Genomic DNA, 15,361 nt, shown 5'->3' with positions numbered 1-15,361 from the left:
AAATTTATTGCACCCTTAAATATTCTTTGTGCCTCAGAGAAGAGGGCCTTTTCCTCCTGTTTTAACTCTGGGATATAATTAATACTTTTGCTTCTAGGGATGAAATTCTCTTCTAAAATCTATTCCAAGCTGTTATTATAGCTGCAAAGGTGTCAGCTGAACTATAGGAAACTTCAGCCCCACATTTACCATAATAATCTGTCTCACATCTAAAGAAGTTTCTTTTATATTTGATGATGAATAAGGCATTAAAGGAAAACTGAGAGGCATTCATATTTCTAGCCTCCGTACAGCCAGAGGGTAGAAAAAATATGCATCGTTGTTAAATCCACTTTTGATAGAACTAAGTAGTGACTTGGTCTTACAGCCCACTGTCTGTCCATTCCAGAGAGATCTAGGAGTCATCATGAAAGAGCTGGAGCGGATTAGAGGAGACGCTTGGCACCTCAGCCGCACGTACCCTCAAGTTAAGGAAAACATCATGGAGAGACTCTCAGATGTGGATGAGTGCTGGGAAAACTTGGATAAAAAGTTTCTGGAGAGGAAGGCAAGACTGAACCAGGCAGAACAAGTCCAGCTCTACTTCAATGACTGCAGGGAGCTGATGTATGTATTGGCCCCTTGAGTTTGGCAGTGGGCCTTATTTCTTGTTTTTCTCATACAGGATTTTCTCAATTATAGCTGTTAGTTATTTGATTCCTGCCCCAGGTACTCTGCAGCTTGCTTTCAGATCTCTTTGAAGAATAATCCATGGCATGTCCTCAACAGCATTGCACAGAATTTACCAGATATCAGGAGTGACCATGATGTCTCAGCACAATGTGCAGGACAAGGACACTTTTTTTTTTTACTAATTCCTAAACAGTCTTGGAGAATTCCATCCCTGTGGATAAATTTGGTAGTTTCACAATTCCAATTGAAAATAATGTTGATTCTGTAGGAAGATAGGGTCAGATAGTGAAGTAATTTGTACACCTGCATAGACAACAGTGGCCCTTTTTCTCAGAGTCAAAGCAGCTGCATTTAAGATAATCTCCTAGAATAGATAATGAAAAAGATCACCTATGACAGGACCAGAAATACAAAGACGGTGGTTACCACTGACTATTGGACATTTACTATGCTAACGGATAAATCCTGAGCTCAGGTAAATAGTGCATTAGTTTGTACCTGTTGAGAGTTATGGAGTAGAAAATATTTCTTAAAAAGTAACTATCAATATGCCTCTTTCCATGAGAGCTCTTTGTGCATATGAAGTACTTGCATGTGTGGTGAAAAGGTTTTTGATCTGAAAGTCTCTGTGTTCCTTTACAATGTATAAAAATACTGTCAGAGTGTATAGCCTAGGCAATTGCAGTTAGTTCTTTCTGAGAATCTGAATGCACAATGCTTCAGTACGTGCAGATCGCCATCTGTATTTTTAATAGGCTATGTATGGAAAAATTACTGGGAATATTATAAATCCCCCAGATGTTTGAGTAAACCTTCATCAATTTATTTGTATGTTGCTATGGTTTAATTCACCCAGTCAGCAGCTAAGTACCTCCACCGCCAAGCCACTCACTCCCCCAGGTTCCAGTGGGATGGGGAGAAAAATTAGAAATTAAAAACAAGCAAACAAACAATAAAACAACTCATTTTTTGGGGATAAGAACACTCTAATAATTGAAAAGAGTAAAAATAATAAAATAATAATAATAATAGTAATAATAATAATAATTCAAAAGAAAGGAAAATAACCATTCCAAAAACTACTGATGCACAACACAATTGCTCATCACCCACTCACAGGTGCCCAGCCTGTCCCTAAGCAGCCACTGGTCCCTTCTGACTTCAGAACACCCCCAGCTGCCCCCCCCACCCTCCGTTTATATACAGGGTATAATGTTCTGTGGTGTGGAGTATCCCTTTGGCCAGTTTGGGTCAGCTGTCCCGGCCGTGTTTCACCCCTGCCCAGCTGCTTGTGCACCTCCTCACTGGGAGAGCCTTGGAAAGAGAGAAGTCCTTGGCTTAGGGTAAGCACTACTCAGCACAGCCAAAACAACCCAGTGTTGCCAACATTATCCTCATACTAAATCCAAAATTCAGCACTGTGCCTGTTAATAAGAACAGAATTAACTCTATCCCAGGCAAAATCAGGACAATATTAATATCTTCTATGACCAAATAAAAGTCTCTGTACATGTAGCCACAGCCATGGGAATGTGTGCATTCCCAAATGTCCAGCAGACTCAGACTCCTTCTGTTTTTACCCTTTGTCTCTGTTCTGTAGGGCCTGGGCCAACGAGATGCATGCTCTGGTGATATCTGAGGAACTCAAAAATGATGTCCTGGGAGCAGAGCTGCTCATCAAGCGCCATGAGGAATACAAGCGTGAGATAGAGAAGCAGTGGCTGAAATATGAAGAAATGCAGCGGGCAGGAGGTGACCTGATGAAGAATGGACATTTCATGTCTGTAGAGGTATGTTGAATAGTTAAATATTTTACAAACACAAGTCAATAAAGAGATGAAACAGACAGAAGGTGCAGCTTTGTCTCTCAGAACAGAAGAACTAAATGGGACAATCAGGTTCTTTACTATTAAAAGTTATATATTTCACATGACACATAGAATAAAAAAAACACATTTTAAATTTTTTGTGCTACATCACAATGTAATCAGCCTGCATTGCTGATGTCCCTGAGTTGACCAGAAGAGATGTAATCCTTCAGAAATGTCAAGAGGGCCAAGAATATTTACATTTCTGTGATTCTGTTACCTGTGTATCTTTAGACCTTGCCCAAGACTCTGTCTGTAGATCCAGAAGTCACAGCATCAAAAACATCTTCAGAATTTATGCAGGATCACATTACTTCTGTTGTAGAAACAAACAAGAAAATTCCACAGTTGAAGTCACTCCACTGTTGCTTTGCCATAAGTGCATGTATTTGTTGAATCTTCTAGTTCTCACAAGTTTTATAGTACAAGTTGCCTGGGTATAAAGTTTCATCTTGGGAAATCATATGGCAGAATATTTGTCATAGAGTAAGTGGAATATGCCTAAAATTGTATTATCTAGCCACACAATTTACATGCTAAATTAATTCAAGTAGAAAAAAAGAGGACTCAGACATCTTTTCTAAATTATGCTTACACCTTAAAATTATCTAGAGGTCATCTTCTAAATCATGAAGGCAGATTACATGATAGTTGACTGTCATGTGAAAGTCTGATTGGATTTTTCAACTCCTGGTATTACAAATATTCTTCTTCTAGATTAAAGAAAAACTGTTAGAGCTGTCAGAGCTGATGAAGAAGGTAAAGGAGAGCTGGGACATGAGGAAAGTGTTATATGAAGAAAACTGGGAGATCCAATTGCTCCGCAGAGAGCTCGAACAAGCGGAAGCGTGGCTGGCTGCCAAGGAGAGCTTTCTTTCAGATCCCTCCTACGGGGTGAGTATCAACCATGCAGTGCTGCTGAGCACTGTGTGCCTCTTAGCATATGCAGAGGGCCTGGCTCATGGATCAGCTCTGGCCTGAAATTAATCCCAATCTCAACAGCAGTGCACCCTTAGTAAGAGATTAGAAAGGGCAGGAGCTCTGTCCTCTTGCAGAGATGAATCCAGGGCAGTTGCTGCATTTGACATGGTGATGGGCTCCTGGAAGTAGTGGCTTCCAGGGGTGTGGTAGAACACTTGGGAGAATTCTAAACCATTTTCTACATAACTTGCAGAGGATTCACCCTTCCCTGTCTTGCTAGGAGACAATTTCAAAAGGAAGAAGGGGTTTTCCCCACCCTGTAAGGATAAAAAGAGGGGCTTTTCCCACCTTGTTCTTCCCATTAAGTGGTAGAATGTCTAACACAGAGAGCTTGATAGCTAGCTTGTAAATTCCTTTTTAAACACTAGCATCCATATTTTTGTTTGTTTTGTTGCTTTTTTTTTTCCTCTTTGATAACTTTCTTTTGATAGTTTATATGATTGAAAAACAAAGTCATGGAGTTGGGTACTAAGAAACTAAGCAGAGGACATGACAGAATTCTCAGATGCATTTGTTGTAGGGCAGGAACAAACTCCGTGTCTAGCACAAGCCAGAAATCCAGGTACTCAACCTGCACATAAACAGTTGTAGCTGGAAGCCATGGCACTACATGGCCTTGCAGAAAAGGGAAGGTGGGTACTTGAGCTTTTTTTCTTCTACACAGCAGACAGACTGTAAGATACTGACCTTTTTTTAAATGTAAATTCAGATTTTTTTTTTCATTCACTAACAGGGATTTAGATATCATCTAATTACAAAATTTTCAGAATCCTCACTCGGATAAATACATCAATCTGAAAAATCTTTCTTAGACATAATCTCTTCTGATGGGCTTGATTTTGGACTTCTGTATGTGGTAATTTTTCCATTTAGGATTCAGTGTCTGAAGTAGAAGAATTACTGAAGAAACATCATGATTTTGAGAAGATGCTTGCAGCACAGGAGGAGAAATTTGCTCAGCTCAGCAGAAAAACTAAGGTGAGTAGTAGGAGGCTGCTGAGCTGTGCATGAAATGAGATGATGTGGTAATTAATTGGTTGAATGTCATTCCATGTAAGAGATGGGATAAGCTAAAGCTGCTGAGCAACTAAAGCTGAAATATTTAAGACAGAGCAAGAGCTATATGTGCATAAAAAGAGATCAACTATCTTGAAAAAGCTGTAGGGGAGAAGCAGAAATTTTCTTCTGCCAGGACCAGAAAAAAGGGTGTGAGAAACAGGGTGATCCCTTGATAAACAGATGGAAAGATTTTGCTTCATTTAGGAATTCCATAGGGAGCTGGAGCCACCTGAAAGTGACAGGTGATAGCAAAGGGCTGAAAATTAAGGGAGACCGAGGCACAGATAAGGTCTTTTTCCTTCTGGCATAAGATTTTTAAAATGGACTGTGTTAAATAGCAAAGATAGTCAGTGAGCCTCTCAGATTCTCTTTCATTGTGGGGGAGGTTTTTAAAATTAATTTTCCTGAAATAACCAGAAAAACATAATGGTTTTGTTTGACTTTAGGCTGAAAATTAATCTGTGTTTTGTTCAGTGATTTGAAAATTGGCTAAGTGAAGGGACAAAGGCCCTTCCCTCCAAACTTTTTCACAAGAACAACCCTGGATACTGAATATTCTTACAGAAAACTTGAAGAAGCAATGCTACAAGAAAAGGAGCACAGATTGTCCTTAGCTTATAAAAAAAAAAAAAAAATCAGCCTCCAGAGGACTTAGGGCAGAATTCACCATATTTGAAGTTAACTGCCATTAGTATTCATGATTTGGGCACCAAAATAATGGTTAGCACATAGCAATGAGATTCAGATCTAAGTCTAAGAATGCCAGTGGAAGTACAGGCCTTATGATTCAGCACCAGGAGACAATTTATTTGAAAAACTGTTCCAGCTTAAAATAAAAAAATCTTAGGTAAGTATTAATGAATCCATGAAGGTGATTTTAAAAAATGTAATACTGATGTCCTACAGAGAGAGATGAATCTTCTGAAACAAGTGGACACAGAAGAGAGTGAGCAGAAGGATAAAGGCAAAGTTGTCCGTGTTCCTTCTCTGAGAAGAAAACCATCTGACAAAAGGAATGCAACACCAAAAGTGACAGAGACAAAGAGCACAATGCCACTGCCATCTGTGCCTGCACTCAGCGTGTCCTGGAGGGTCCCACTTGAAACAATTTTCTCCCCCATTGAAAAATCTCCAACAAGGTTCCAAGAATTCACTTCCTCAGAAGTCCCTGAAGTGCAGAGCAGCAACAGAACAGAAATGAAAGCTGAGCCGAGGCTCAGTGAGATCATCCCTCCAGCTACACCAAAGGTGGTGGGCCCACAAGCTGCACCTTTGGAAAGTCACAGTTCCTTAGGCTCTCCTTTATCTCCTGCTCCTATAAGCCAGCAACACAGCAGCAGTTTGTCAGAATCACAAGCCCCAGACCACGTATCTCCCCAGGAAAAAGGTGCTACAGGCTCCTCTTTCTCCAACCTGCAGACCAAACTAGCAGCAACAGCACCCGAGCCTGGACAAAGGTCACTAGATAACTCACCAAATTTACTGCTGTCTAGCTCCTCTTGGGAGAGATTAAAGAATACATCCTCGGTAAGTCCCAGGACTTTCTGGTTCTCTCCTCACAAAACCACTATACTGTGCTAGTCAAAGTAAGGCGATAATAGGAAGTTCTGTGTGAAAATCACAAAATGCACAGTGGGCATTCCAGTGGGTACACTCCTGGATTCAAACAAGAGGCATTTCATGTGCCTTTCCAATTCAAACACTTTCCACACTATACATTGGTGTAACTCAGTAATTGTGGAGATGGTATGACTAACTTGAACAATTTAAATTGTACAATATATGTAATAATATAAAAATAATATTAGTTAATTAACACACTGTGATAGAGCAAATTTCATAAGTAAATTGTTCGAGAAAAATTTGAATTATCTTTGTTTAGGTGGTCTATCAAAGATTATGACTGCAACTTCGTGAGGATTCCCATCTGTGCCGTCAATGTAAAGGCTAGAGGAACCAGAAATCAATTTCTTTGCATTGAGTTTATCTAAAAAAGACCTTCAGAAATTTAACATAGGCCGAAGGGCAATTTTAGACTTACATAGCAATGTTCTTGTATGTCTCAGGTTTCTGCAAGTCTCCAGAACATGGAGGGTTTCCTAGAGAAGCGAGACCAGCTCCTTCCACGAAGACAACAGGTAGAAATTAATGGCAGGGCTCTGGGTTATTTCATTTTTCCTTGAGTTAGAATCCAGACCTGGTCTGACTTCTTCAGTACAAGCTTTTGCTGAAGAGGAGCTCAGTAGTGTGTGTTTGCTTCAGCTAACCCTAAAATGCATGAGGAACATCCGCTGGCTTTGGCAGTATCTGATGTCTCAGAGAAAGAGACAATGGAATTTTTACCTGTCATGGAAATCACACAGAACAGGGTGTGTCTACAGTAAATGGATTTATAAACCAGAGTCTAGGCTCTATGAACATGTTTACTACAGTTTCTTAATTATAAACAATGTATCAACTGATTTCAATATATCACCTGAATTGGGGGGAACAAATGAAACAACCAAAAAAACCCCACAACAACCAAAAAAGAAAACCACCACATCACAATAAAACCTAACGCTTCATCATCCTATAACAGCTTGTGATATTTTGGCAGTAGTGGAAGCCCTCAGCCTAATGCTCCCAATATTTGTAATTTCTAACAGTGCTAGACCAGAATTAAGGTTCTGTTTATATTTGAAGTATTGATTCATTAAATACAGGTTTGAATGAAACTGCAATATAAATTCTTATCCTGGGAAGTAATACCACTACAAGTCAGTAGCTTAATGAGCAGGACAGGCCAGGAAATTTTCTAATATTCACCACAAATCTGCAGACATCAATGTTTGCTGAGTTTTTGCACATAAGCAAATTGTCTCAGATTATTTGTCCCATAGAATATTTCCTCTGAAATTTTCAACTTGTAAGACCTCTTTTAAAAAGTGAATCTGGTATGGATTCCATCTTCTGGAAGAGAAATTTCATTTTTCTTCAATTCTGTGCATACAGTATTTAGTGTTCAGAGATACTGAACTTCCATATTACCCAACAAGAAAAGCTATGACTTACCTTCCTCAGAATCGTTTCCTTCCTTTTCCCTGAACGACCAAATTGTCAACTTTATTCACTGCCATAACAAAATATGAATATAAGTTAAGGATCCTTCATCAAGAAGAGTCTCATGGCACTAGGCTGTTTCAGTGGTACATAGTTGGGGTTGGATATAGCTGCTACTTTTTGCACATTGTTCAATAGCATTCCACTGGGGTTAGTTTAGTAACTGAAGAAAGAGTTCAGCAGCCACATTAGGTAGTAACAACACACTCGATAAAAGCACCCTGTGACCAGCAGGCAGGAGCTGGTGTTCCAGCTAGGGAAAAAAGTGGAGTTTTAGTGGCCAAAAATGAGACAGAACTTTGATTATCCACCTTCAGTGATGTTACTGGCCCCATGGTGTAGAGATTTCTTGAACCAGGTTATATCATTTTTTCAGTTCTGACTCATAGAGACCCTTTCTTGAATCACTCTCACAGAAACCATAGGAGGTTCTGTTTCTCAAAGAGAGAGTAATGACTGTAAGAACTTCTGTGATCATAATATTGACAGGCCCTGGCTTCCTGTGGAAGTCGCATGTGAAAGATTTCACTATTCCTATAAAATTGGTATTTCATAACTCAATTTTACTACCATTTCTATTCATGTAGCCACACTCAAGGTCTTGGAAAACCTTCTATGTAAAACTTGATGGATTAAAGCTTGATTTCTATAATGATGACAAAGAAGCAACTAAGGTAATATGATTTTTTTTAATCTTTCTAGCAAACTTTGTATCTACATATGTAAAAATGAATTTTAAAATGTTACTTTTGGTTTGGGGCTGAGGTGATCTGTTCCCTTTCAAATGTCAGCTGAGTGACAATTCAGCAATTATTCAACAACAGAATAACAAGTTTCCAGAAAATTTCAAAGATATGCCTTAAAAGAAGTATCTTATTCAATGATTGCCTTCGAGATATAATGCAATTGTCCATGATTCCTCTGTGGATCGTCCTATTCAGTGATCCTAGAATTAAAGTTAGAAGTATAAAGAGATGGGTGTGTAGTCTGCCTGCAGGTTGGTATGGAATTGAATCCTAGAAGAAAGGTCACAGAAGGCATTTTTTATTTTATTTTATTCCCCTTCAGAATGCATCCACAGTTCTGTCCCTTGGTATTTCTGGTGCCAAATGTGAGAGGCTGGTGAATTACAGCAGGAAAGAGAACACCTTCATGCTGCGGTGAGTCTTGTGGAGAAAGGCACAAATAAAAACCAGTGTAGCACCCTGCCCACAGTCACCTAAGGCTGTATGCTGTTAGGAGGCATAACTGAAGTGTCTCACACTCACAAGCACAGAAGGTATAAGGCAAAACTGACTAGAATTCACCTTTTCCTATCCTTATCTACAGGCTGAGAGATGGGGCAGAGTATTTCTTTGCAGCACCTTCTCAGACTCTGATGGAGGACTGGTTGCAATCACTGCAGACTAATATAGGTATGTTCTCACTTCCTTCAAGAATGACCTGTGCTTTTAGGCAAGTGACTAAGTGGTAAGGGAAAGAGAAGAGAATGACAAGATGTCCTTCGTTTAGGACATTCTGAGCCATCCTCTTTGCTTCTGCTAGAAAGCAATACACAAGTCACCTGCTACCTTGTCATGTAGTGACCTGGCACAGGAATGTAGTCCAGGGTGACTTGCAAAGCAGTCTTTCAGTTGTACTGTGACCAGCATCGGGTTATTCTCTGGTAGGGGTGTGGGGCTGTATCTATCCTTTTATTAAGGAGCTGCTTTGGATTTGCTCAACAGCTTTTCTTCTGAATCTAGATCTCTTTCTGGACACCTCTCTACATAGTGGCTTACTGGGAAGGAAGCCATAGCATAATTGTAACTATGATGGTCAAAGAAAATTATTATGGACCCAGAAGCAGTAAACTCTGCTTCTAACGTTACTTTTTATTTGCTGTTTTTTTTTTTTTTTTTTTTTTTTACTCTGTAGGACATGGTAACAAATACCATTCTACAGTGATGGCACAAAGTTTCATTTCAAGCACAGAGACCTCCCAGAAGAGAGTGTGGGACTTCCCAGACAGGGACCCTGCTGAAAGACTAGCCAGCAAAAGCTCACTCCTGAGGTATGGGTTCTGTGCCACAAAACTGAACAGATGTCAGTGCTGTTTGTGCTCAGGTAGCAGTCACCTACAAAGAGACTGTCCTGAGGTCACAAAGTCCTGCTCCTCTTCACTAAAGTCACAAAAATAATGTGGCCAGCAGGAGCAAAGCAGTGACTGTCCCCCTGTACTTGGCACTGGTAAGGTAGTACTTCTAGTGCTGTGCCCAGTTGTGAACCACTCACTTCAAGAAAACCAAAGCATTTCCAGAGAAGAGCAAAGAAGCTGGAGGAGGGTCTGGAAAGCAAGTCACACCAGGAGAGGCTGAGGGAGCTGGGGTTGTTGAGACTGGGGAAAGGAGGCTCAGGGGAGATACAGGCAAGGAAAACACAGCCACAGCCAAATTCAGCAACCTGGTCTGTTTAAATCCATTTTAGTTGTGTTTGGAGTCTGTACAAATCTTATAGGCTATGATGTGAAATCCTAGTCCCACAGCTGGGCAGACTTTTGCTGCTGAGCTAGACACTTAATGAGTTCTCTCTTATATAGAGAGACTTAAAGTCCTCTAAATTATACTTGATTTTCTGATCATGCATTTTGTTTGTAGGAGAACACCTTCATTCAAAATCAAACCAGAGAGAGAGTCTGCAGAATTTTCCAGAGATTTTAAGGAAGATAGACCTACATGAGCCTCAATCACCACCCTAAGCCTAGAAGAAAGCAGAAATAAAACAAAACTGCTTCCATCTCTACTAAAACCAGGAAGAGAAAAATTACATTTGCATCAATGAATTCCAGACAATTGCAACTTAACTCAACCCTCCGGAAATGTATTAATAGGTTTTAAGTTAATCACTTCCCTCTGAACTTTTAAAATTACATATTTAATCTCATAAAATCTTTAAATATAATTAAACAGGATTGCATCTGGTATACTTTTGTGTGTACAACAACTTTGTCATTATCACCCAATCTACTCCAAGGCACAAAACCAAAGGGCAGGGGGACCTTAAACCCAGACTGCTCAAATGAAATGATTCTATGAGACAGGAATGGGGAACAGTGAGCAGAGCATGAGGTGCAAGCTGTGAGTTAACTACAGCCATGTGCAAGTAGATTTGCAGATGCCAACAGAATAGATTTAAGAGGTTTGGGTGGTCTGTGCAGCCAAGGTAACATTATATACTTCTGACAGTGCTTTGTGGTCTCCACAATCTTTCCTTTTTACAACACATTAACCAACAATTCTCTATTTGCCAATTCCTTCTGGATGAAGCTACCAGGGAAAAAAAAAGTCCTGCAGTGTTACTCATTTTCAGTGGAATCTGAAACTTAAATAAGGCATGAACAATCAGTGTTTCAGTGTAAAAGGAGAAGAAAAGTAGGATAGCAAGGGGAAAGTCTAGTCCCCAGACAGCAAGCTTCACATGCTAAGACATGGTGTAATCATGGGGAAGAATATATATTTTTCCCCTACTTATCTCTGTTTCTGAGCCAAAGAAAAGTTACCTAGCATGAAGCTGAAGAGAAATGGCATTTTTTTCCCCAGGACAATGTAGTGACTGGCAGCTCTTCCCTGACAGGTGGAAGCTAAAACTTCCAGTCCTTAACTCCTCTAACAAGGACTTCAGCCTTCATCCCTTTTTATGCAGTCTGAAGCATCACTCCTGTTCTCTGCTTGCAGTCCTCTCCTCTGCACTGACTACTTCTCCAGTGGTAGGGGAGGGGAGCACTTTACAGCGAGTTTATGTAAATGTTTTATGGGCACATGCAACATCTAGAGTTTAAATTTGTGTTCAGTCTGATTCATACCAGTCATAGGCATCCAACAGGTGAGGTCATAATTTCTTTTTTTTTTTTTTTTGGTTAGTCCATCTCTCTCCTCTGTTTACCCCAGCTGGAGCTGCTGCCTGTCACAAAAAAACAAAAATCCCAGCACATCAAAGACATGGGAAACTGATGCATTTCATTATTGTTAATAAATTTTTAACTGAGTAAATCAAACAAACAAAAGAAAATAAACAAAACAGCTTCAGTATTTTAAACTTACCATTTAATTGAACAAAGATGTGCCTTGGCTGTGGCTCAGTACAGCTGCCTCCTCATGCCACCTTTTGCCATTCCACTGAAGAGGGTTTTACCACAGGTGGTAAATTTTATTCCAGGCTCTCCATACCTTTGTAAACCAGAAGATCTTCTCCCAGATTTCTTCCATTCAGTGGTCTTGAAACCACTGAATGCCCGGTGATGTTCTCAGCAGGCATTTAGCACAAATAGCTCTTACACACCTGGGAAAAAACCTTGCCTTGTGTTTAAGCACATAAGGACTTTCATGGGTCTGGTGCTCTTTTGCAATATTTTATTTTTAATTAATATATTATTAAACAGTTAAAAGATACAAGCAAGTTATTTCTATGAAGAGTATCTAATAGTTATAAGAACAGTCTCATTTCCTTTGTGTTTGGCAGCAGATAGCAAGCTCTGTATATGTGGGGGGTTTTCCAGCAAAATGTTCATCAGAGAGAAGTGATCTGGAGTGCATTTTGGATGGGGTTTTTGGCAGGCATGCATTCACCTTCAGTGGTTAAGAAAACGCAACACCAGACCAGCAAGACCTGGTTTATGCCTTTTTCGGTGAGATGCAGAGAGGCAGCTTTCTCCTGGAAGTGCCTGCTTTGGTTTGCATGCACTCTGTTCAGCCACAGCACAATGAATGTCTGGTACTAGGCCAAGCAAGAATGGGGCCAATGGAAAAAAAGAAAAAACAAAAAAACAAAACCACAACCTTTGAGAAACAACCACAAAAAATTTCAGAGGCCCTGAGACTCCATGTTTACCCTAAAGGGAACAAGGACCAGTCCTGAGACCACTAATCAGGCTTATGTCAGTGAGACTACACCTTACATTTCTGTGGTTTTGGGGCAGTGCAAATCAGCATGGTCTGAACCAGAGCTCAGGAGTGCTTTGAGGAACCTGTGCCAGCCACCACTTCCCACAAGCTGCACAGACAAGACTGTACAAAGTGTAGGTCATTCCAACCTGCAGAGTCCCCAGCAGCCTCTGCCCTCACAAATGCCCACCGGGTCCTCCTCCTGCACCATCAAGCCAGCAATATACTCATTCAGTGTCATAGAATCATAGACTTTTTTAGGTTGGAAAAGATCTCTACAACCATCCAGTCCAACTGTTAACACTGCCACATCCACCTTGAAATTGTGTTCCCACATGCCACACCCACATCATGTTATAAAAACAAAAAGGCAACCAAAATGAAACAAAAAGGCACTCTGATGGGCAATGACACAGCCCTCACATAATTTCAGGCTCTGAAATGCAAAAATACATTTGAAAAAACTATTATCATTTAAGGCTACAGAGGTACCACATGGAGTGCCAGGGAAATGAAGAGGTACATGCCTGTCTGTGCCCCTGGCTGCAAGACTAGATAGCAGTTCCCAGCCTGACTTTAAGAGCTGGCAAAATGTCTGGTGACAGTTCTCCCAGAAGAGTCACACCACCTTCCCCACTCACAACTCCCTCATTCTCACCCTCCTTCCTCCCTTTGTAACAGGATTTAACAGATCCCTCACAACAGCAATTCCCCACTAACAGTGGGTTACCTTGGTTTGTGGCTCCTTTACATTTTACTGGGCTTTTCTGTTTGTATCAGCAGCACTATGAATGCACCAAACTTGCCCCAATTATTACTCTGTGGAGCATTTTGAGCGACCAAATTTTCTCAGTGTGGCGGAGCTGCCTCACTGCTTCCAAGGTTCACAAGGGTTACAGATTGTTCTTGTAGCCCATGAACACAACAGGAATATCTTTTTGCAGTAGCAGAGCTTTCTAGGACCAGCCAGAGGAGCATGGAAACAGTGTGCACCCTGTGCACGTGTGTGCACAGAGCCATGTGGGCTTGTTTGTGCCACACAATAGTGTGCCAGGACATGCTGCTCTCCTGTGTGAAGGTAACAGATCCAGCTGGACCAACTCTCAACTCAAAATGGCTCTTTATGTTTTGTCTTGCAGTCAGTATCTGATTAATTCTTAACATCTCATTATCTCAATCCCGAAGTACATTTGCATTCCAGTTGTTAAGACTCCTCAGTTCTGGTATTCCTTAGCTCAGCAAGTAAGCACTGTACAAGAAGCATTGCTGAGGCTCAGCCATTGCCATTACAGCAGAAGCAGCATTTAGTAGATGCAGGTTTCAGGCAATCAAGTCTTTTGTAAATGCTCTCCCTTTGAGCTTCAACATTGCCTGCATATACCAAAACGACAGACCCCCCCTTCTTTCTTATTCTTATTCTTTGTCTAATTCTGGATTTCAAGTACAACTAATTCTAGATCTCAACTAAATTTCCAACACAGAAGAAATATGTAAGATTTTTCTTGGAAGTCCTGATTAATATGCTGTGTTTGGTATAAATAATCCATAAGCAGGTCCAAATCCTTCAGTGTGAGGAAGACAGTAAATTTCTCTGACTTCTGTGGAGCTCTGTTTTGTATTGCTCAGCATTCTTCCCTGTCATCTTTTGAATGTAGTGGAGGGCTATAAAGATGTTCCAAGCTTCTATCTCAAGGCAGTCTCTCACTTCATTCCAAAGCAAATGAAAACCAGGTGTTATTTTCCAAATATTTTCCACCAGCAAGGAAGAAAATGTGTGTCCTATTTGTTTTAAATTTGTGCTCTATTTTATGTAGCACCTATTAAAAATTCTTTGCCTGTGATGTTAGGGATAGAAGACTATAAAGGGAAAAAACTTCTGCATGTGAAAATACAATGGCTCTGCACTCTGTTAGTGAGTTATGTTGTCCTACACTCAGTTTACATCTGTAAGGAGAACCAACTTACATCTCAGTCATGATAAAAATTAATGTACTTGAGTCTGTGGTAATTATTCCTCTCAAGCTTCTGCTATGAAAAACTTTTTTCAGGCTCTTGACATTTTAATCCATAGAAGCACTGCTGACATAAAACAGTATGATCATTGTGCTTTATGAAGAATTTTTCCTCCAGCCAATGCTCAAAAGAACTCACTGTTGCTACTGTTCTCTGTCTTGAAATGTAGCTGCCCCCTTTGTGGCAGTCTGGAGCAGCGTTTCTGTGCCAAACTCTTGCAGGGGAATGGAAAAAAGGAGTAACTTCGAAATCAGCAAAGGGAATTGGCCAGACAGAGTGCAACTGTCCACACTGCAGTTTGGCCACTGTTCACATATATATGCCTGACTTCAAAGCTGAGCCCACCAATTCAGTGCAAATTCTAGTTGCTCAGCCTATCTGAAAATCTGGACATCACTGAATGCAAATGGCCAGGACTTGATCTGTAATGAAGTATTGAAAGGACATCAACAATGGGCTCAGGGTTGAAGGGACAGGCTCATAGAAAGAACTATCACCACCACCATATACTGTAACATCAAGGAGATCCTGGGAGGTCTCTGCTAACCAGGACCCTAATTTCTTAACAAGTAAGAACAGATTGTGAGGCTCTTGTGGGCTGAAAATGTGGGGGAAGGAGATAAAATAAACCCTTTTGAAAGCTTGGAGCTTGAACATGGCAAGGTAAGAAATGTACAGGTTTCCTCAGTTTTCTGCAAATAATGAACACTGTGATGTGTTGTAATGTGACTGATGTGTTGCAATGTG

At 40.5% G+C, this 15,361-nt stretch overlaps 1 protein-coding gene across 1 annotated transcript in view; it reads left to right on the top strand.

Moving 5' to 3' along the window:
• The window catches only part of SPTBN5 (spectrin beta, non-erythrocytic 5), an 86,864-nt gene extending 76,464 nt beyond the window's left edge, over window positions 1-10,400 (top strand). The window contains exons 57-67 of the mRNA XM_062495790.1: window positions 389-606; window positions 2,273-2,462; window positions 3,258-3,434; window positions 4,395-4,499; window positions 5,487-6,107; window positions 6,647-6,718; window positions 8,270-8,356; window positions 8,751-8,842; window positions 9,012-9,097; window positions 9,600-9,735; window positions 10,319-10,400. Of these exons, the coding sequence (XP_062351774.1) occupies window positions 389-606; window positions 2,273-2,462; window positions 3,258-3,434; window positions 4,395-4,499; window positions 5,487-6,107; window positions 6,647-6,718; window positions 8,270-8,356; window positions 8,751-8,842; window positions 9,012-9,097; window positions 9,600-9,735; window positions 10,319-10,400 (1,866 nt within the window). The remainder of the gene's footprint in view (window positions 1-388; window positions 607-2,272; window positions 2,463-3,257; window positions 3,435-4,394; window positions 4,500-5,486; window positions 6,108-6,646; window positions 6,719-8,269; window positions 8,357-8,750; window positions 8,843-9,011; window positions 9,098-9,599; window positions 9,736-10,318) is intronic.
• Window positions 10,401-15,361: the final 4,961 nt, after the last annotated feature.

This window comes from Cinclus cinclus, chromosome 6, assembly GCF_963662255.1.
Source record: "Cinclus cinclus chromosome 6, bCinCin1.1, whole genome shotgun sequence".
NCBI classification, from domain to species: Eukaryota; Metazoa; Chordata; class Aves; order Passeriformes; family Cinclidae; genus Cinclus; species Cinclus cinclus.
The sequence above is the reverse complement of the archived record's forward strand: the minus strand, read 5'-3'. Positions and strand labels throughout refer to the sequence as shown.